The sequence below is a fragment of the Nestor notabilis genome, unplaced genomic scaffold, assembly GCF_000696875.1.
Source record: "Nestor notabilis isolate BGI_N333 unplaced genomic scaffold, ASM69687v1 scaffold2237, whole genome shotgun sequence".
Taxonomy (NCBI): domain Eukaryota; kingdom Metazoa; phylum Chordata; class Aves; order Psittaciformes; family Psittacidae; genus Nestor; species Nestor notabilis.
Window position 1 is genome coordinate 906 of NW_009935870.1, and position 19,502 is coordinate 20,407.

The following is a 19,502-nucleotide window of genomic DNA, read 5'->3' on the forward strand; positions in this document are numbered from 1 at the left end:
TGTAGAAAGCCCATCCTATCAAATCTCCAGTGAGAGAAACAAGTCCTGCCATTAACAGTGCGTCACCTACAGCTGCAATCACCACTGAGGCCATCAGCAGGGACACAGGAACAGAAATAAAGGGAAGCGTAGCCTATTCTTGGCAACATGCATGTCTCTCTCCCTTCTGCCCCCTTCTCAAGTGATAAACAAGGACCAGCCCATTAGAACAGTATCTGCAGAAGCAGGAGCAAGTCTTTGGAACTAGAAATGCTTAAAATCTCAGGTGCCACCCACATACCAAGAGTGACAGGGCACACTGACGTGGTGAAAAAACCTGGATCCCAAAATATTCAGTCCCAGTGGGAAAGGTTACCCACGCTTTTCTAGCTAATATCATGGCAGTAACAGAAGCAATTGTGGGTCTAATTGGAAGAAAGGTGCTAAAAAGAAAATTGAAGAAAACCAAAAATACAGCATGAGTGTTGTAGGTAGGAGGAAAGCAGGAAATTCTTTCAATTCTTCTCTGCTTTCCTAGACATTTCAGGTTCGTCAAGATATTCCTCTTATCTACGATCACTGAGAACAAAGTAAATGGTGAAATCTCTATTCTGTACTCTTAAAAAAATGCATAGTACAGAGACACAAAAAAAGAAAAAAAGAAAAAAGTATCATTCAGCTCCACCGGCTCAGTCTAAACTCTCACTGGGACATGAAATGGGGACGAATACTATCCAGCCGCCGCGTCAAGATCTCACAGCCTGTGTCAGTGACCAGGAGTGTGTGTTCAAACTGGGCAGAGCGCTTTCCATCCCTCGTCACTGCAGTCCAGCCATCAGGCCATGTCTCATCTTGCCAACCACCTAAAAGCATAAATAGTGACTTTTGGACTGGTTTTAAGTAACAGAGACAGTTCCGCAAGTGAAATAATCTATCAACTATACAGAACAGAACCAGCATCCTATTCCATCACTACTGAATAGTAAGTAAGAGTAACCAACTTACTCTACTGCTAAATTGCTCACCTTCACAGATCATTGGTTCAATTGTAAATACATGACCTGGCTTCATGACTCCAACGGCCTTATTTTCTGCAATAAAATAAATACTGAAGTTAGAAAAAGTGATCCCATCTTAGTAAATGAATGAATCCTTGTCCTAGAATAATACAGCAGGAACACTGCAAAGTCAGAAAAGCTCTTCAGAGATGACCTGCTCACTTGTCCATTTTTCATTCTACATTTAGATCCCCCGTAGTTTTTTACGTCTTTTCCTCCTCCAACACCACAATATTTACTCAAGGAGCTTAAAATTAATTGCTCTTTCTCTCCAGTAACTGGAGTTCAACTCCAGTTCTATAAAAACACTGAACAACTGCAATACAGGAATTTCTGCAGACTTCTATGATGAAAATCATCATTAAAAAAATAAAAATCAATACAAATAAGAAGCACTTAGATATTCAGAGAAGGCTTGAAACCTCTTAATTTGTTTCCACTGAACCATTAGCTCCAATAAATCATCCAGATATGACCGTGGTTAAATAATCCTGTGACTCCATTTATGAAAGACACACTGACCCCTCATTACTCTGCATAACAGGGTCATAGCAGTGTCAGGGTGACAATACTGTATATCTTTAGCAAATATAAAAAGGCAGAGAATTCCAAGGCATCCAGGCCAGTAACAATAGAAATTTCTGATGTGATATACACCAAAAATGTTTATGTGGAGGCACATAAACTGATGCAGATCACATCTTCAGGAGTGTGGTTTGACTGAAAGGCTTCAGCCCCTTTCAAAAAGCCTTTTACTTACATCTGGAAATGGCATTAAGATTTTGGTTAGGCCTCCTAAGGATAGAAACGTTTGCCCGTTCATGTCAGACAAGGATGTTTAAGGGATTGGTTGGGAATTGAGTAAACAACACTGAGCCCAGTACAGATGACGGCTAACACTAACCATTAGTGTAGGCACAAGTAGTCTCAATATCTAATAAATTCACTGTATTTAGGTTCATAAAGCATGCAATGGTCTAGAGTTCAGAAAAAAAACCTATTCCACAGATGCAAAAATGCTAAATTGATGGCTGTCAGGTAACATGCTACTTTATTAAAGCAAAAGAAAGTAGTAAATTGGGTGCATTCAATGCAAACCACTTCTTGTCTACAGGACAACCCAAAGGGAATGAATACTCACTGGCATAATGTGGCACGTTAGGGGCCGTATGGAAAAGTTTATGGATTCCATGCCCACAGTAGCTCCGAACCACTGAAAATCCATTTGCTTGAGCATGTTTCTGAATAATGTTTCCTAGTTCTCTGTACCGAACACCAGGTTTTACTGCAAAATTAAAGAGAGATGGAAATTTATAGAACTTTCTTTCAACTTAACTAACCATCAAACACCATGCAGGCTAATATCTCTGTAGCACGCATGGCTTCTGTGGCCATCTGTTCTAGTATGCAACTTCCTGTCATCACTTAATTCACCAAGTATAAAAGTGAGTGCAGTAACATGGGAGAAGGAGGAAAGTGTCTCATGTAAAAGAGAAAATGAAAGAGTAAGAAAACTCCTTCACAAGAACACTGCTTTCTTCCTTTTGTGGATGTAAGTACTCGTATATTAAAAGGACATTGAAGTTCAAAATTAAAGACAACGAAAGGCTTTCAAAGTCCCTGCTCATTGCAGGGGGTTTGGACTAGATGACTTTTCAAAGTCCCTTCCAACTCAAACTATTCTATGATTCTATGAAAGTACTTGGTAACTTCTCACACTAACAGTTGCAGTGCTTCTTTCAATGAATGTATGAACTGTATTTTAATATACATGTGTCTCTCTACTGCTGTGTGAAAAGTATACACAGATCAAGAGGAAAAATGATTATACATGAAGGACCAAGAAAGGGAAAAACCAAAATGGGTATCTTTACTCTTAGACAAGACTTTTAGTGGCAATATTACAGCAAATAAGAATGTTCATATACAGGGCTGACTTTTCAGAAGCCTTAAAAGTTAAAAAGAGTTTGAAACGAATGAAAACAGTGTGAAAGAAATCACTTTGACCCCTTGGACAAGGGAGTAATAATGCCATAAAAGCAACAATGCCTCCTCCCTCAGCTAATGAAGATGCATACCAAAAGCAACCTTGAGCCACTAAAATAAGAATATAGATGCTATTTCAAGATCATTCACAACTCCCTGAATACATGCCATTCCTTCACGAGCTAGATGTTGTGCGGTTATGTGGAGCATCTTAAGCAGAGTTCACATACGCAGCTAAAACTTTGTATGAACAAAGCCATTGAGAAAAATTCTCTGCTAATGTAAACAATTACAACTTAAATCTGTAAGCTACTGGAATGTGCATGCTTTTCCCAAAATACAAGGGAGGGGGCTGTGGGGAAAAAGACCTGGTGAGGAAGAGAGGAAAAGTCAATCTGCTGGTTTTGTGCTACTAGTTGTGAAGTACCATCTGCTTCAGGCAGGACAATGCCAAGCAACTCAATGCAGCAAGGAGCCCACTGCTTCTCTCTCATACAACTGTCCTAGTTAGAGTTCTGCTGATACAGTGCCAAGAACTTAAGATGATTTAAACAGGGGAGAGGCAATCCTTTTTACCAGCTGAGACACTTGCTGCCAGAATTCCTACTAGCAGGGAATGTCTAACACCCATTAAAACCTGTTACAGCATCTAGAAAGCTAGTAAAATTACACTGAGGATTTAAATCTTATTATAATTAACACAAAGGTGAATTTCTGTCATAGTTTATACATCAAAGCCAGGATATGAAAGATAAGAGATAACACATATAACATTTGCTATAAAGTACAGGAGTAAAGATAAACATTATTCTGATTTAGGTCTGAGAAACAAAGTGGCTATTTCAGCACAGTAATCCCACATAAACAGGTAATCTATGTTCTTCACAGCTCAACTCTGCAGTATTTTCTTGATCACACAACAGATACACAAAGCATCATTCATATGGATTTTTGTCCTTTCAACTTGGCTAGCCATCTCAAATTATTAACCAAAGTAAGTTACTGTAATATTTTTTTTCATTTACTTTTGATTAAATGCAGGTTTATAGACTTCATATCTAGCACCTTAAACTTCAGTCTTCAAAGGCCCTAAGGTGAATAAATTTTATTGGAGATTTTAAGCAGCTGCAGGGTATAAAAGATACAGACAATACAAATATTTCCAGGGACTTGGGAGATTTGTGGTTTCTTTTCTCTATTTATCTAAGAGAACTTAGTATATTCCTTTGTCAATGAAGTTGAATGTGACATTCTCTAGCTATCTTTCTATCTCATGGTACGTCTCAATGAAGCTGCCCTGACTTATATCTAAGCAACATAATTGAAGTTCTGTAGGTACTGAAGGATATGGATCTGTCTTCTCTTGCATACAGTTGAAAATTAAGAGCTGATAATTAGCTCTATGAAATGACCATCAAGTTTGGAAGGGGTAGAGATACGTTTAAGTGTTCAGAGAGTTTTTTGCCTTATTGGTTCATAGTGCAACACTGTTCAAATTATAAAAGTAGGAAGCCATATTTTGATTTTCCAAACACACTTTGTTCTTCATGTTCTCTAAACAACTTGGTTCAAGGATGTCTTATTCATCTAACTAACAGTCCAAAAAGGCTGTTTCCATAGTAAGTATCATCATATGTGGATCAGCTGAACATCAGTTACATTTTCCTTGTCAACCCACATTACAAGTAAAAGTTTCACCACCACCCACAGAACTGTGCCATTTGAAGAATCAGTGCATTATACATCATCTGCTGGTGACACACACTAACACTTCTGTGTTCTACAACAGAAGTCACTCCCCATAGTAGCAAATAGGAGCACTCATGTTTGAGAACCAAAACCAAAACACTTCATGCCCTAGCCAAAGGGTTTACCTGCATCAATGGCTTGCATTAGGCACTCGTAAGTTGTTTGGACAAGCCTCCTTGCACCCTCATCAACTTCTCCAACATAAAATGTCTCGTTTAGGTCTCCATGGTAGCCATTACGATAGACAGTAATATCCACTGCAAGGAACACCAGAAATACCATAATATTAGCACTGTATTTCTCACTTCTTGTCTCTTGATTTGTGAAAGAACTTCAGTAATTTCTGTGCACGTTTAGAGCAGTAAGTTACACCTCTGTAAAAACTGTAATGCTAAAACCCATTGCTTCCAGCCAAAAAGGTAACAATTCTTCAACATTAAATACACAGCAACTTTCCAGTAGTATTCTTGACTAAGAAAAATACACTAAATGACTTAGAACTTTTTCTTTTCTTCTTTCAAATGAAATAATTGAAGCATTCGGTATCAGGGAAACAGCAAGAACGAGAAGGGCATGCTTAAACAACCAAGGTTTAGAAGAACATATCGTAAGAGTTTAGAATTACATTGCAGCAAAACTCTTAAGTTGTTTGCTTTGTGTATAAAGTTGATTGTCAACTGAAAGTGATATAACTCGGGCTTGAAAAATAGCAGCATAAGTAGTTCCAGTGAGGAAAAAAAGCTTTTTTATTTTAACTCATTAAAAAAGAAAAAAAGAAAAAAGATATGTTTTTTTGAATTAAGAACCTCCATACAAGATGCTTGCTGCAAATAGTCCTCTTACAAAACATGGGAACAGGCTTACCAGTTAGACATAGCTGTCAACTATTTTAGTATCCTCTCTTTTATAGCAGACGAGTGAAAAATTAGTCATCATATATAGCAAACACAAGCAAAATATTCTAGATTTGCATATCAAGCTGACTTCTTGTGGTAGAATGGGTATTTTTGTGTTTAACAGTCTATGTCGGTAGTCTGGTAGGTCTAATAGCTGTACCAAACCCACCTGAATAGATATTGAACTGCTGATCATGAAGAAATTCACATGTAGATGCCCTCACTGGTAAACAGCCATGAAGGAAACTGTACTGGGCAATATTACTTTAGGAATATGGTGCATGAGCCCCTCAGAGTGACCAGTACAGCCTTGATAAGAAAATGTGGGAAAAAACCATTGGTGTCAGCAACAAATCTGTACTGCTGGCAAATGTTTAAGAATGAAATCAACACTGCACAAAACCACTACTTCCTGCTGTGGATGCGTGCACATACAGGGTTACACTATACTCACTGCAGGATTGCATGGGACTACTGGAATATTATCTAGTAACGTAACAACAGGACTTCATACAAACCAGCACCCTGGTAACTTATCCAGGTAAGTTTCTTGTGAACTGTCTATCAGAGCTCCTTAGCACAGTGTCCAGAATACTTCCTGCAAAGAGGCCATCTCAATAAGCCACGTGAATACAAGACTTTCTCTTGACGTTGCCAGATTTGGCCTAGAACATCTCACTTTGCAGGGAGATCAGCTTTAAGAATCTGCTCCCAGGGAACAATATGATAAAATGTTACGATGCCCTGCTCGGAGCAGGGTATTGAACTAAATGTCACCTGCCAGTACCTTCTGGATGACATTTTCCTGTGATATAAAAACCTGTTTTGGGCTCTGACATGGCCATCTTTTGCTTCCAGCAGGCTAAAAAGTTTTAAGTAAAGAGAAATATGAGCACCTCCCTTTATTGTTCACGGGGCACATTCCCTCTGAAGTACTTTTTCTATCTTCTCCTTTGAACCCTGTTTTATTCCTTCTTGCAAAGCAGCTTTTGAGCCACTACCTTACCAAAAGCAAGCCTACAAGACTTGGAACCCTTTGGAGCCCATGGGGAATGGATGTTCTACCCATAAAACATAGACCATTTTCTAACAAGACCTATTGAGCTACAGAAGAGCAAACTAGTTGTTCTTCATCAAAAGAAAGTAGAAGGTTCAAAGCTTGGGCAAATGCAGTCAAGGCAGGGATGAGAACACTGGCATGACTAAACCGTCTTATAAAAGGTGTTTTCTAGGGCTGAGGTACAGCCTTGGCATGCAAATAGTGAAGAGGTAAGGCACTGTGTAGATGAAGCCAACCTAGTAAACTCAGCTAGGCTTCTTAGGCTTCCAGCAACACCAGAAAAGCTGGCAACAAAAGAGCTGTGCAAAGGCATCGTTTTAGACATTAAAAAAAGATAAAGGAGCTTTGGCCAAATGGTTACATGAATGCTACAGCTCAGAGCTATCAGCCAAACCAAATGTGACCTAGAAACAGACAGCTATTATGAAGCTTGTTCTGAAGATTGCTGGTACCCACAGCACTCAGCTGTAGACTTAGTAGCTATTATTGCATGTCAATATATATCAAACATCTGACATTTTAAAAGAATTCCAACCTGCTTCTAGAGGTAGGCCAAACCTTAGGATACGCAGGGTATTTATCTACATGTAAGAAGCAAGCAAACCAATGCAATAAAACAAGGTGCAAATGTTTCTACAAAACTGGTGTCATTAGTTTTTACTGACAAACCAAGAAGAAATGAATGAGGAAACAAAAAATGGTCAAGTAATTTATTTAAGCATCCCTTGAGTACCATGAACAAAAAGCAGCTGGTACCGTCAGGCTGCAAGATGCTCAAAAAGTGTATGTTTTTAGTATGCACCTATACAACACCTCATCATTAGGATCCTTACAGTCATGATAACCATGTCTGTAGCAAAATCTTAAGGATGTAAAGCCATCTAATTAAGAATTCATGCAGAACTAATCCAGTTCAATAATTCAATATAAAATTTATTCATTATTTATGCAGTCTGGAACAACCAGACCCTAGCCCGCAAGTGGAATACTCAGGCACTATAATAACGCACAGATCAGGGTAGAAGTATTATAAAGCTCTTAAAATGAACCAAACTTTTGAAATTCTTTTATTAAAATCATTAAGTACGTGAAGAACAGAGGTCAATTTGTGAATGAGAACAAAAGCCTCTCTTAAGGTTGCCTGCTAGTGAAATCTCATCTTACTGCATGGTTTAACTGGACAGAAGGTAGAAATGGTGAAGGTTCATTTTCACAGCACTTACCATTAACAATATCTCCTTCCTGCAATGGCCTCCTGTCAGGAATTCCATGACAGATCACTTCATTCACTGACGTACAACATGACTTCGGGAAATTATAATAATTCAGAGGAGAAGGATAGCAATTCCTTGCGATACAAGCCTGATTCAGAAAATACAATTTACACTTCACATTAGTAAGTTTTGTACATAGAACAAACATATGCACAATGGCTTTACAGTAAAAATGACAGGTTAAAAAGCAGTGAGTGACTCTTGAAGATTCTTCAAGCATTTTTTTAACATGTTATGCTTTGCATTTCTATACCAGGAAGAAAGTAAAGAGAGTTTAATTTTGTTTCTACTCATTTTTATGTTCAACTACAAATGCTAAAATATTCAGGTTTAAAACAATGCATGAAATATTTATTCAGTTAAAAAAAAAGCCATTTTCAATGACTTTTTAAGCACCTGGCCTAAGTACATTTGCAAAACACACAAGCTAGACAAAATAGCATTTAGCACCACTCTTCCACCCCTAGCTTTGAGATCTAGGTCAAGCTGCGTCCTCTGCACTCACTCTAATAACCTTTCGGGGATTTTTGCAAAACCGACCCATACATTTTATACATAATTCCACATACATCTACACACGCAGAGACATACTGAGCAATTCTGGAAAAATAATACTGTGTTAACTTTTTTTATTTTTAAAAAAAGAACAACATTTTAAAACTGCAAAGTACCAATTGCAGATATTGGTCATAGTCAGCAATCTGCCATGCATAGGTTTCCAAAAACTGCTGAAGAGGGGTAACACCATTTTCATAGATTCATAGAATCATAGAATAGTTAGGGTTGGAAAGGACCTTAAGATCATCTAGTTCCAACCGCCCTGCCATGAGCAGGGACACCACACACTAAACTATGTTGCCCAAGTATCTGTCCAGCCTGGCCTTAAACTCCTCCAGGGCTGGAGCATTCACAACTTCCTTGGGCAACCTATTCCAGTGCCTCACCAAACTACTAGTTGTTTAACTACTAGTTGTTCATATTAGACATTATGTACACGTAAATAATTTAGTGTTTAATGCAGTTCAGCCGAAACCTCTGGCCCAATCAAACAAGAGTAAGTTCTTATAATCTTGGCTCACCAGCTGCAAATGCAGATAAAAAGAACAGCAACCAGAAAGTTCTCTAACAAACTTATCTATGATCACTGCCTTCCCCACAGTGCATGCAAGTATCCCAAATTATCAGTTTACACACTTCACAGAGAAAACAGCAAAGAGAAATAAAAATTATACAATTCAAGAATCTATGAATAGTTAAGCCAGGAAAATACTGGAATATGCTTCATTTCAAATACTTCACTGAATTGGGGCTTTAGTTTGCCTGACTGCATCAAACATCTTGTTTCAATTCTCTCTGAGGCTCCTCAATACTGATTCCCAGTGATAAACAATTAACCTTTCTCCTCTGTACGTCTTACCCAGCACCACAGAGGACAAAACATTCATGGCCTACATGTGATGTTCTTTATATAATGGTATCTGTGGAGCACAAAGGTTTAGAAGAAAGAAAATTATATGATGCTAACCAAGAAAACAGGTGAGGAAACTTAGAAGGAATCTGAAGCTGGAAATCATGGAAAGAGTTGATACGGAGAGGCACCAAGGAGTTCCTAACTCATTTTGAACCTACCATTGCACTGTAACATATTTCTAACATCTGCACTTCAAACTGGGAAGCAGTTCAAAATAAAGAAAGGGAATTCATGCAACTACAAAGAAAACCACACAACACAAACTCAAAAATAAAAAAAAGAAAGCACTTGTAAATGCCGGAAGAACAATAAAATAACCTTACTAAATGGACAGCATGATCAATTTCTTCAGTAGTTACACCTGCTTTCACCATCATGGCAGCAACATCCAATACTTCTCTAGCAAGCTGCAAACAAAAGTACTGATTTAAAATAAGACCAAGACTACTTCCTACATGATTAACAATCAATTTTCTACAACTACACCAAGATTGCTAGAAAAGTTGGGTACACTCGGGCTCTTCAAAGACTTTGAGACGTTTACAGGTTATATTACTAAGCCACCTCTGTGAGATTTGAAAATACCCCAATGAAGATTTGGATCACAATTACCTAGGATACCATAGTCTTAACTCAGACTACCTGAATACATTTCAACGTCTGACTTTATGTACAAAGACTTGATTATAGCTGAACAGCTTTTACAAAAATTGTTAGGGATAAGGCTGTTTTACCTTTGAGATTATACTTAGTACTAACTCTGAGGAAAAAGTTCTGTTCTCATTTATGCACTATAAAATATATTCTTAGCAGTAATAACATTTCAGCCACTTAGTCACAAAACAGGTAAGAGTCTTATTTCTGCTTGCAAAACAGTTTACTGTGAACTGGGAATCACAAGGAGAAAAAGACCACAAGAAATACCAAATTCCCCAAAGTATTTTTCAGTGCTGAAAAGTACTTTGAAAGTTTGTAGTCTCAAATGCACTGCCACAAACTGGTAAAATCACTATAGATTTTTTAAAGAATAAAGGCACTTCACCACAAAAACCAAAGCCCCCTTACCCTACACACTACTCGCATCCCTTCTATATCCTCAGATGAGAGTATTTTTATTTGAGAGGTTCCTTTTAAAGCCTGTTCTGATTCAGACATTCCTGAAAAGAAAAAATGGGGAGGACAAAAAGACATAAATAAACCGAGTTATATAGAGGAGTGATTTCTACACATGTCCAATCAAGGAACTTACTTAGCTTGCCAATGGCATAAAAGTACATACATTCTCACTACAGACTAATGAACCCACCAAGTCACAGCATTATCATCATTATCCATATTAATTTGAATTCATAAGCCTTCCACAACATCGTAATGCCTACATGTGCTCAGGATGCCCATTCACTTACTGCATAAAACCATTATGTCTAGTTAGTCATAACACAACCCTGAAAATCAGACTTACAAGGAAATTATTTTACTCATAGAAAGGTTGTTTGGTGTTTTTTTTTCCTTTTTTAGCTGCTTTGAGAAGAACAAATAAAATGTTCCCTTCTCCAGTATCTCCTTCATGCTTTAAAGGCTTTTCAATTAAAAGAAAACTAGAAAGCAAACATAATACCCCATAATTGCGATTTGTTTCAAGTTACCTAGTGGGTGATCAGCATAATCCGGTCTCTGAATATAACTTGGCACAGGTCTCGTTGGTGTCTAAATAAATTATAGTCAAAGCTAGTTAGGTTGCATAAATCCTTGTTATAGTCACAAAAAACAGAGACTCATCCAGCAAAATTAAACACAGTGAAATACGGCTAATTCCACTAAAAAAGTTCTGAAGTATGCAAACACTCCAAAACACTTCAAATTTTCATTTCTCCAAGATTCTCCTGTTACTCTTTACTGCTTTCATATTATACACCCTCTAATAGCCAACATCACAGCTTTGTTAATATTAAGCTTTTGTGTGTCAGGTAAATGAGATTGGCAAGACATCCTTCCTCTCTCTGGTTATTAGTGTCTATTAGCAAGATTGTTACTCCTACTCATTGCCCTAGTCATTAGCACTTTCTATTATAGTTTCATTTGCATCAGTAATCCTACAGCAGTCAGAAGACAAAAAAGCAGTAACACTACTAAATTACTTAGCCAGTGACAGAGCCAAAACACCCTTTCTCCAATGACACTAACAAACACACATGTGCTCAGGCTCTGTTAATCTGTTCTCTAAAGCCTGTGACAGATGGAGAAGACTACAGAGATAATGCCATAGCGGCAGCATTTCTACCACAGGCCAATTAGAAAAGACAAATGTAAATGAAATGCCATTATTTGAGTAAAACTTCAGCTCATTCAATGTATAAATTTATACCAATTTAAAAATACAGCTATACTGAGGTCATCTTCTAAACCTTTCACAGCTGAAAATGTTACTGACCTCAGTTATTTTTCACCATTCCAGTGCTGGAGATTACTATATCCTCTGTTCCTTCAGCAGAGCTGTTCCCAGCTCACTCATCAGATTATTTCAAACCATTTATGTAAAATAAAACTATTTTTTTTTATTCTAAATTAATTCACCTGAGTTTTTCTGAAATAGATTGCTCCAGTATTGATGAGATCAGTAAAGGGCTAGGAGACATCATCTCAACTAGCAGCAGAATACATGTCAAAACATACAGCCAAAAAGTATGAACTTAAGCCTGCTACTGACGCATTTTACCACACAGGCACATCCCTAATTTTATATATACCAAGAGATAGATGAAGTTAAATCAAAATGAACCACAATATGGACACAGTCATTCATGTCCTTGCCATCAGGTTCAGATTGTTTAAGAAGCTTTCCTCTCTCAGCTAAAATGTGTGAGGTAGTAAGGTCAGGACTGGTCCATTTGCTACAGCACGTAGCAGCAATTGAGTACAGTGGCATCTGTTGCTTACCAGTGGATAGTGTGGCCTGAGTTTACCAGTATAACGATAACCAGACCACGGATTTGTGTTAACGTCACCTTCCAGGGTCCAAGAGGAAACTTCACGCTTAGCTTTTTCATCTTCTGAAAAAGACAAAAAGCAGCAGCAAAATGAGTCCTACTAAGAACTGTGGGGTCCAAAAAGTGACTTAGAAGTACATCAGTCTAGATTTGACTCTTGCTGTTGTTTTAGATACCGATATATGAAAGTCTAAGTAGCAGTCATCATTTTGTATTGTCCTTAAGTTTTTCACATTCAAAATTCACATCCTGCCAACTCTATCTTTATTCAATAGCAAACTGGGGAATGTCAAGACAACAGTATTGAATGCACAAAGAAAGTGTAGTAATTACTTAAGTTGCTTTTAATTTATAGTTCTAAAACATAGTTCTGTGCTTTTTTTCATTCTTGGGGAAGAAGCATATGTCTACAGAAAGACTCATCCTTTCAATTAACATTCTTGCACTGTGAATTAATGTTCCTTTTCTGTAATTTCTCTTAGCATTCAGTGACAGAGATTACCTGGATGAGGAGGAGGGTATCCAACTATTAGCTTCAATACATGGCACCCACCACCCCTCCAGATCTGATGGAGAGAGTGTGGGTGCTGTCACTTCTGCATTTTGGGACAGGCAGCGAGTGCACCTTACAAGATGGTCCCAACCTGCTGGAAGTTTCTAGTTCTCTAAACATTGTGAAATTCATGCCCAATGTGCTCCAGTGACTGACTTCATTCACAAATAACACAGTCCTAACAGTGCAGATTTAAGGTGTTTGCATAAAGGATTGAAGCAAGTGGAATGTGAGCATTACCAAAAGGAAAAACATTTACTCAGAAAGAGAAGGCAAGAGTTAAGAAAGAGCAGTGTTAATTGTTAACTCAAGTCTGTTTATATCTCACAAGAATGAAGAAATGGCAAAGGTCTGCCATAGCAAGCTCTAATATGAGTTCCTTACAACCGCCGTGGCTGACAGCTGAGCCAACTGCTCACGTGGCATTCAGTTTAGATAAGCCACTGAGAAATTATACTTTAAAAAAAAAAAAGTTCTAATGAAGCAGTACTTTGGATTCCCTTGAGATGCTTCAGTAGTTTGTTGCATTAATGTCTTGAGGGCTATTAGAACCAAGCCAGCTCAGCTTGGGCTCAGCAGTTACCCAGGAAGCTAACAAGATCATAGATTTAGTGGAATTGTAGAAAGAATTGCTGTCAGATAAACAACAGCACTAGAAGACTGCACCTGAGGATTACCAGTACTAACAACAAATACTATTTCATAGCCATCCAGGTACGAAGTAACAGGATTCAGAATGCAAGTGTGAACTATGAGACCCCTACACTGGGAAGGTAGAGAGAAGGAAAGCACTTGTAATTGTCTCTTATTAGTTTTAGGTTATTTAGTATTTAAGGTATTTAGTTATTAGGTTGCTACTCCAACCTAATAACCATGCAACACTTATCATGGAAAAAGGAGTTTTATTGGATTTTCAGAAAGGATGATGTAAATTACTGGAGGATTTTAATTTCTGCCATGCCACTTATTTTTATTCCCACCTCCCTTTTAAGCAGGAACTGAAGAAGATGGGCAGGAGGAGGGCAGGGAGGAGGCAAGGCTTTCTCTGGTTGGTTGGTTGGTTTTAAAAATCATGGATTTTTTTTTTTTTTTAGTACTCGGGTAAGTGAGAGTCCACCAGTCTATTAGTATTTCTGTGCCAGAGCTACCAACTACAACTAAGGCATACAGATACTCCTATTGCCTCCAACTAAACTCAGCAAAATCCTATCTATGATACATCCTCCCATCAACAGCTGCATCAGTGTATAAATGCATTTTCCTTTTTTTTCTCCAAAGAGGTCCACCACCCCAAATGTACCAAACAGCTGCGCTCTGACTGGCTTGCTTGCATCCCACCAAGTGTCTAATCACAAAGACTTCAAACAAACCTTTCCCACTTTACTGCCTTTTACTACATTAGGCATCAAAATGCTATGATGGAACAAGCCTGGCAATGCCTTATAATAACGCTCTATTATTCTCCTTGCCTTTTATTTCAGCATTCCTCTTTCTTTGTTCATATACCTAGCAAGGTAGCTTGAGGAATGCTTTACACAAAAAGAAAAGGGAACAGAAACAGAGAGATCCGTACCACTGGGTCTGAAATTTTACATAGATCTTTAAGAGTATCAGGAACTGGGAAAAATTTCAGATACATGGAATCCAGTGCCAGATATCTTGGAAAAAGCCACACCATTCTTAGACACAGAATCACAGAACAGTTGAGGTTGGAAGGGACCTCTGTAGATCATCTGGTCCACCCCCTGCTTAAGGGCTGGCTGCACAGGACAAAACAAATTTAAAACATTATTAAAATGGATTTAAAAAATGTACTTACTTGCTTTCTTGTGCAATAACTTGTGAGTAGCCCAGCTCCCCTTAAAGCATTCCTAGAATTGCAAACAAAATATATACATTTTATATATATGTATATGTTTTAAATAGCATTACCCTGGACATGACATCCCCATAAAACAGGGAAGCATCTCTTTTAAAAGAAAACTAGAAGATCAATTTTATTAACCCTTGCAGCAACATGCAGTAAATGCTACTGTAACTGCTAGTCTCAACAATAAAAAATACTACATTCAACAGCTTATCAGCCAGAACAGACAGAAAGCAGAGCCAAACAGATGCACTCATCACAGTAAAACACACTGATCTAATCCTATCTACTAAATATTATGCCTTTAGTGCTTTAATGAGTAACTAAACACCACAGTTGTTCTGTGTTGGCTGAAACACAGTCTATCCCCATACCAGATCTGACAGCACTGCTGTGAGCATGATGGTCCTCCCTTGGCTCCTACAAGAAGCTATCTCCTCTTGCTAATTACATCCTTCTGCCTCCTTCCCCAGCACAGGAAAGCAACAGAGACCAACCAGCACAATCACAGGGGAACAAATAAAATAGACTGGGAAGGGGAGGGGGGCGAAGTGAGGGCTATTGAATGGAAATAGGACATTAAAACATAATAAAGTTTAAACGGTAATCAAGAAAAAAGAGTGACTGTGAAGAAGTCTGATTTTTTTTTTTTCTTCTGCCCAAGCACAAGTCGAGCAGTTCACGTGACAGTCAGCAAAGGGGCAGATGGAAATGGCTGGAGAAGACTGAACAAAGACTAAGATGAAGGAAAGACATGAAAAAAGGAGATTTAAGAAGAAAAGCTGCGGAAGGCACCATTAAAGGTAATCCTTTAAGGTGCTAATTAAGAAATTACTTTGGTTTGTAGCAGAAAGTCTAACTCAATGGCTATGTGCACTCAAAACAACCATTAGGAAACAGCTAATTCCAATAATTTACACTAACAGCTGAATTTCTGAAGAAACAAACTGTAAGCAAACTGTTTTGCTTTATATGGAAAGACAATAGTAATGCTGAATCATCACTGTAAAACTACCATCCAGAGCCAACAACTAAATCAAACTAATGCATACAACACTCAACCAGTCCAAGACAACAGACGGGTAAGCTAAGTCTGGTATATAACATTCTACCCCTGCTTCTGGCTGCTACTGAGCAGTCTTGACTGTCTACTCCTATAGATTCATCTCCCCATCTTCTCATTAGTCTTGCAACCAGTGGTTATCAAACTGTACCCACAAAAACAGTGAAGTGGTGCACAAGAATGACTACCTTCAGAGAACGCCTCTTTTCTGCTGGTCCACTCATTACCCAAACCAGCTGTTTGTTGTCTTCTCCTATGCCATATAATTAAAGCCGACACATTCTCTGGACTGGCACTCAACATGTCAGGGTGCTACATAACAGTCTGGGCAACAAGAGGCCTTGAAACCAACACTTCAGATTACCAGAGAGAACGTCTTTTTGAACAAGCAGCAGAAGGTTTTACTGTCACACTTGTATAACCCACTGCATACACAGACCTTTGTGCTGCATTATGATCTGTTTCCGTTGGAGAGCTGGGAGAACAGGAGCAGGTTTTAACTGAGGCCTATTTTAAGAAAAATAAAAATGCTAAAAACCCTGTTTCAAGGACATTGGAAGCACCAGTATGGTTTTAATCCCCTTTTAAACACCAGGCCTCTGTTCTGAAGCAGAAGGATTATACAACTACAAACTTAAAGCAGCCACCAAGTCTACAAATCTAGAATCCACTTCCCAGGACACAAAAGAGCATTTGAGGAAAGAATACATATATCAACTGTGGCAACTACTAGTTGTAGTTCATTCTCTCCCCTTCCTCACGCAATTTTGGGCTGTATTCTCCAAGGCCATTCCTTTCGCCGATGCCAACAGCCTTTCCTTTTTTCTGGCCCATAACCTGAAAACACCAGGCAAATGCTGCACCACTGGCAGCATCATAACCCAGCAGGCTCCTCTTTGGCTTTTTATTTCCTGCAGCTGTAAACAATCGAAGAGAATCCTGCGTAAGGCTGCCATATGTCCGAGTTTTCCCAAACATATTTCCCAGATTTTACTTGCCCTCTGTTTCCAGATGAACAGCAGCTCCATCAGAACTGCTACAAGCATTGCTGCAAACAAACTGCTATACACCAGGACACCCCAGACACGTGCACTATATGCACATCCATCAACTGCAACAAGTACACACAGCGAGTTTGAAGCATTTTTCTAAGCACATGCAGTGTAGAGCCAAGGAGTATCTCTGTCTTGATCTGACACTTTTGGAAGGCACTCAAAGGATATGCTGCACATCCACCTACAACCCATATATTTTGTGTAGGATCAGTCATATGCTTCCTGTAAGCACCGGAATTACTGGGTACACACAAACTATTTATATTCAACAACTTACTGCACAAGCACTACACTGCACACGCCTGCAGAGCTCTGCCTTGGCAATTCCAGATAAAAATATGGCAGCTGTCATCTCACAGGCTGAAGAATCATAGCTCTGGCAACAAAGCACTACCAATGTACCACTGCATATTGCATAAACCCTCACCTTCTATACAGCAGACTTCCTGACAAGCCATGGAAGAAAGCCACTCTTTCTCTCCATCTGAGCCACTTTCTGGAGAATCTTCTGGAGAAAATTATGCTTTTCACTGAGCCCTCTCCCCTCAGCCTTCTACTGAGACATTTACTTCAATCTTCCCATTATCATTCCTGTCTCTAGTGATTGTTCCATGTTCCTATGCCATACACAGATCAGAATAGAAGATTTTCAATTATTAAACAAACAAAGTCCAGGAAAAAAATATCCAGGGTTATTTTTAATATCAAAATGAAGAAATTAAGGATTATCTTTTCTGATACAGTTTAAGAAAGGAATACATGATCTCACATGGCCGTATTTGAAAACATGAATTAGGTTCAGGGGGAAAATGTACATGAATAATACAAATTTGGCTTCAAGTTTCTTGGAAGACTTCCTGTATGTCATTTGAAACACTACATTATCCATTAGTATGTCTGATAGTAACATCGCCACCCTTCTCACCTACAGCATTTTTCTTTTTATGATAACCATTTTTTATATAGCAGTCAAAACAGACTTGGAAACACTGAAGAGTAAGGACTGAACAAGAACGGAGGTCAAATGTATGACCAAAAAAAAAAGGCAGGGGAAGGAGGGGTAATCCTCCATTTGTTTAGAGCAATCTTGGGTACAACTATTCTGTCATCAAGAAAAACACAACTGTGATTTTTAGACAGAGGTCACAACGTATTTAAACCTTTAACAGCATCTCTGGCTTCAAGCCATGCTCAAGCCAACCCCACTGATTTTGTGGTTAAAGACAAGCTTAACCCAGCGTTCACCAGAACCTGGGCAGTTACCAAAAGGTAACGAAAGGCACAACCAGCATTATGATCTAGGAAGATTCCTCTTGGATCACCTCGTAGAATCCATGTTACTTCTGTAAATGATTTTTACCTCAAGGACTTGGCCCAACACCTGTTTACTGGTTGAAATATCGACAGAATCACACAGCACAGCAGAATCTGGTTTACAGTACAGTGCATTTTCACTACCAACATACAAAATACCTTAGGCCTTCCTTTCCTTTCAACCAGCCATTGAGAAAAACAAAACCAAACCCTTTAAAACAGTTACTGAGCTACTTAGCAGGGATTTTTTTTTTCCCCTATATTTACTGTAATCTTCAGTCATAAGAGGGAGCTTCCTACTTTTTTGGTTCATGTATCTACACAACATGATTAAGGCGTAGAAAAGCCCAGCCAACTGCAAATTCCAGAGGATAAAAGGGTGCTAAATCAACCAAGATTAGGATACAACTGCACTGCTAACCTATGTATAGCACAGACATAACAAACTAGCTTTAAATAAGCTATCCAAGTACAGGAAGCTGTGCAGGTACCAAATCGCAAAATTCAAGGCATACTCACCAACTGGGTTTTTGAACTGCCTTTGCAAGATAGCAGCTCATTTAAGTTGGCTCTGCTAACTCCTCATCAGCGATTTCCAGCCTTAAGGCTGACACTCTTCTTCATGATGCCCTTCACCTTTGGGTACTGCTGCTTTATACAACATGGCATCTGTCACTATAAATACACTTATCAGTGGGTATGCAGAAAAACCACCCCAAGTTACTGAGATACACAACTCATGTCCAACTTCCATAAAATTACCCCTCTCCATTCACTGTGATCATCAACTAGAGCCACTGTGATGAATTTCCAAAAGTACCTATTCTACAGGGAAAAAAATAAAAGAAAGGGGGAAAAAAAGACATCTGGAATTAAGACTGTAGGACAGACTGTCTGTCTCTTTGCGTGTCATTATACCCTGAATTGTAACAGGTAAACATCTAGGAAACAGTGCCAAGCAGTACAATGTATTTAAAATATTCTGAGCGATTATTTTAATAGAACTTCAAAATGTCAGTTCTAATGTAAAATTGTCTCTGAGATCATGTAGTTTTGCTTAATGAGAACTTGATTTTAACCAAACCACTTCGAAGGTATGCAAAACAAGACCAAAAAAAAAGCTAAAGTACGCCATTTAGCTTAAGAAAAATATCAGGTTATCAGTGGTATATATATTTTTTATATATATA

General features: G+C 38.5%; 1 protein-coding gene across 1 annotated transcript; it reads right to left on the minus strand.

Annotated features, from left to right (window-relative positions):
* Nucleotides 1-525: 525 nt before the first annotated feature.
* METAP1 (methionyl aminopeptidase 1) lies at nucleotides 526-16,167 on the minus strand. Its single transcript, XM_010018020.1, has 11 exons — nucleotides 16,132-16,167; nucleotides 14,833-14,884; nucleotides 12,411-12,523; nucleotides 11,120-11,180; nucleotides 10,539-10,630; nucleotides 9,797-9,880; nucleotides 7,952-8,090; nucleotides 4,898-5,029; nucleotides 2,179-2,322; nucleotides 1,005-1,070; nucleotides 526-842 (listed from the first exon to the last, which is right to left on the minus strand). Exons 1-11 carry the CDS (start codon nucleotides 16,165-16,167, stop codon nucleotides 682-684), a joined length of 1,080 nt encoding a protein of 359 aa, XP_010016322.1. The 3' UTR covers nucleotides 526-681.
* Between the last annotated feature and the right edge of the window lie 3,335 nt (nucleotides 16,168-19,502).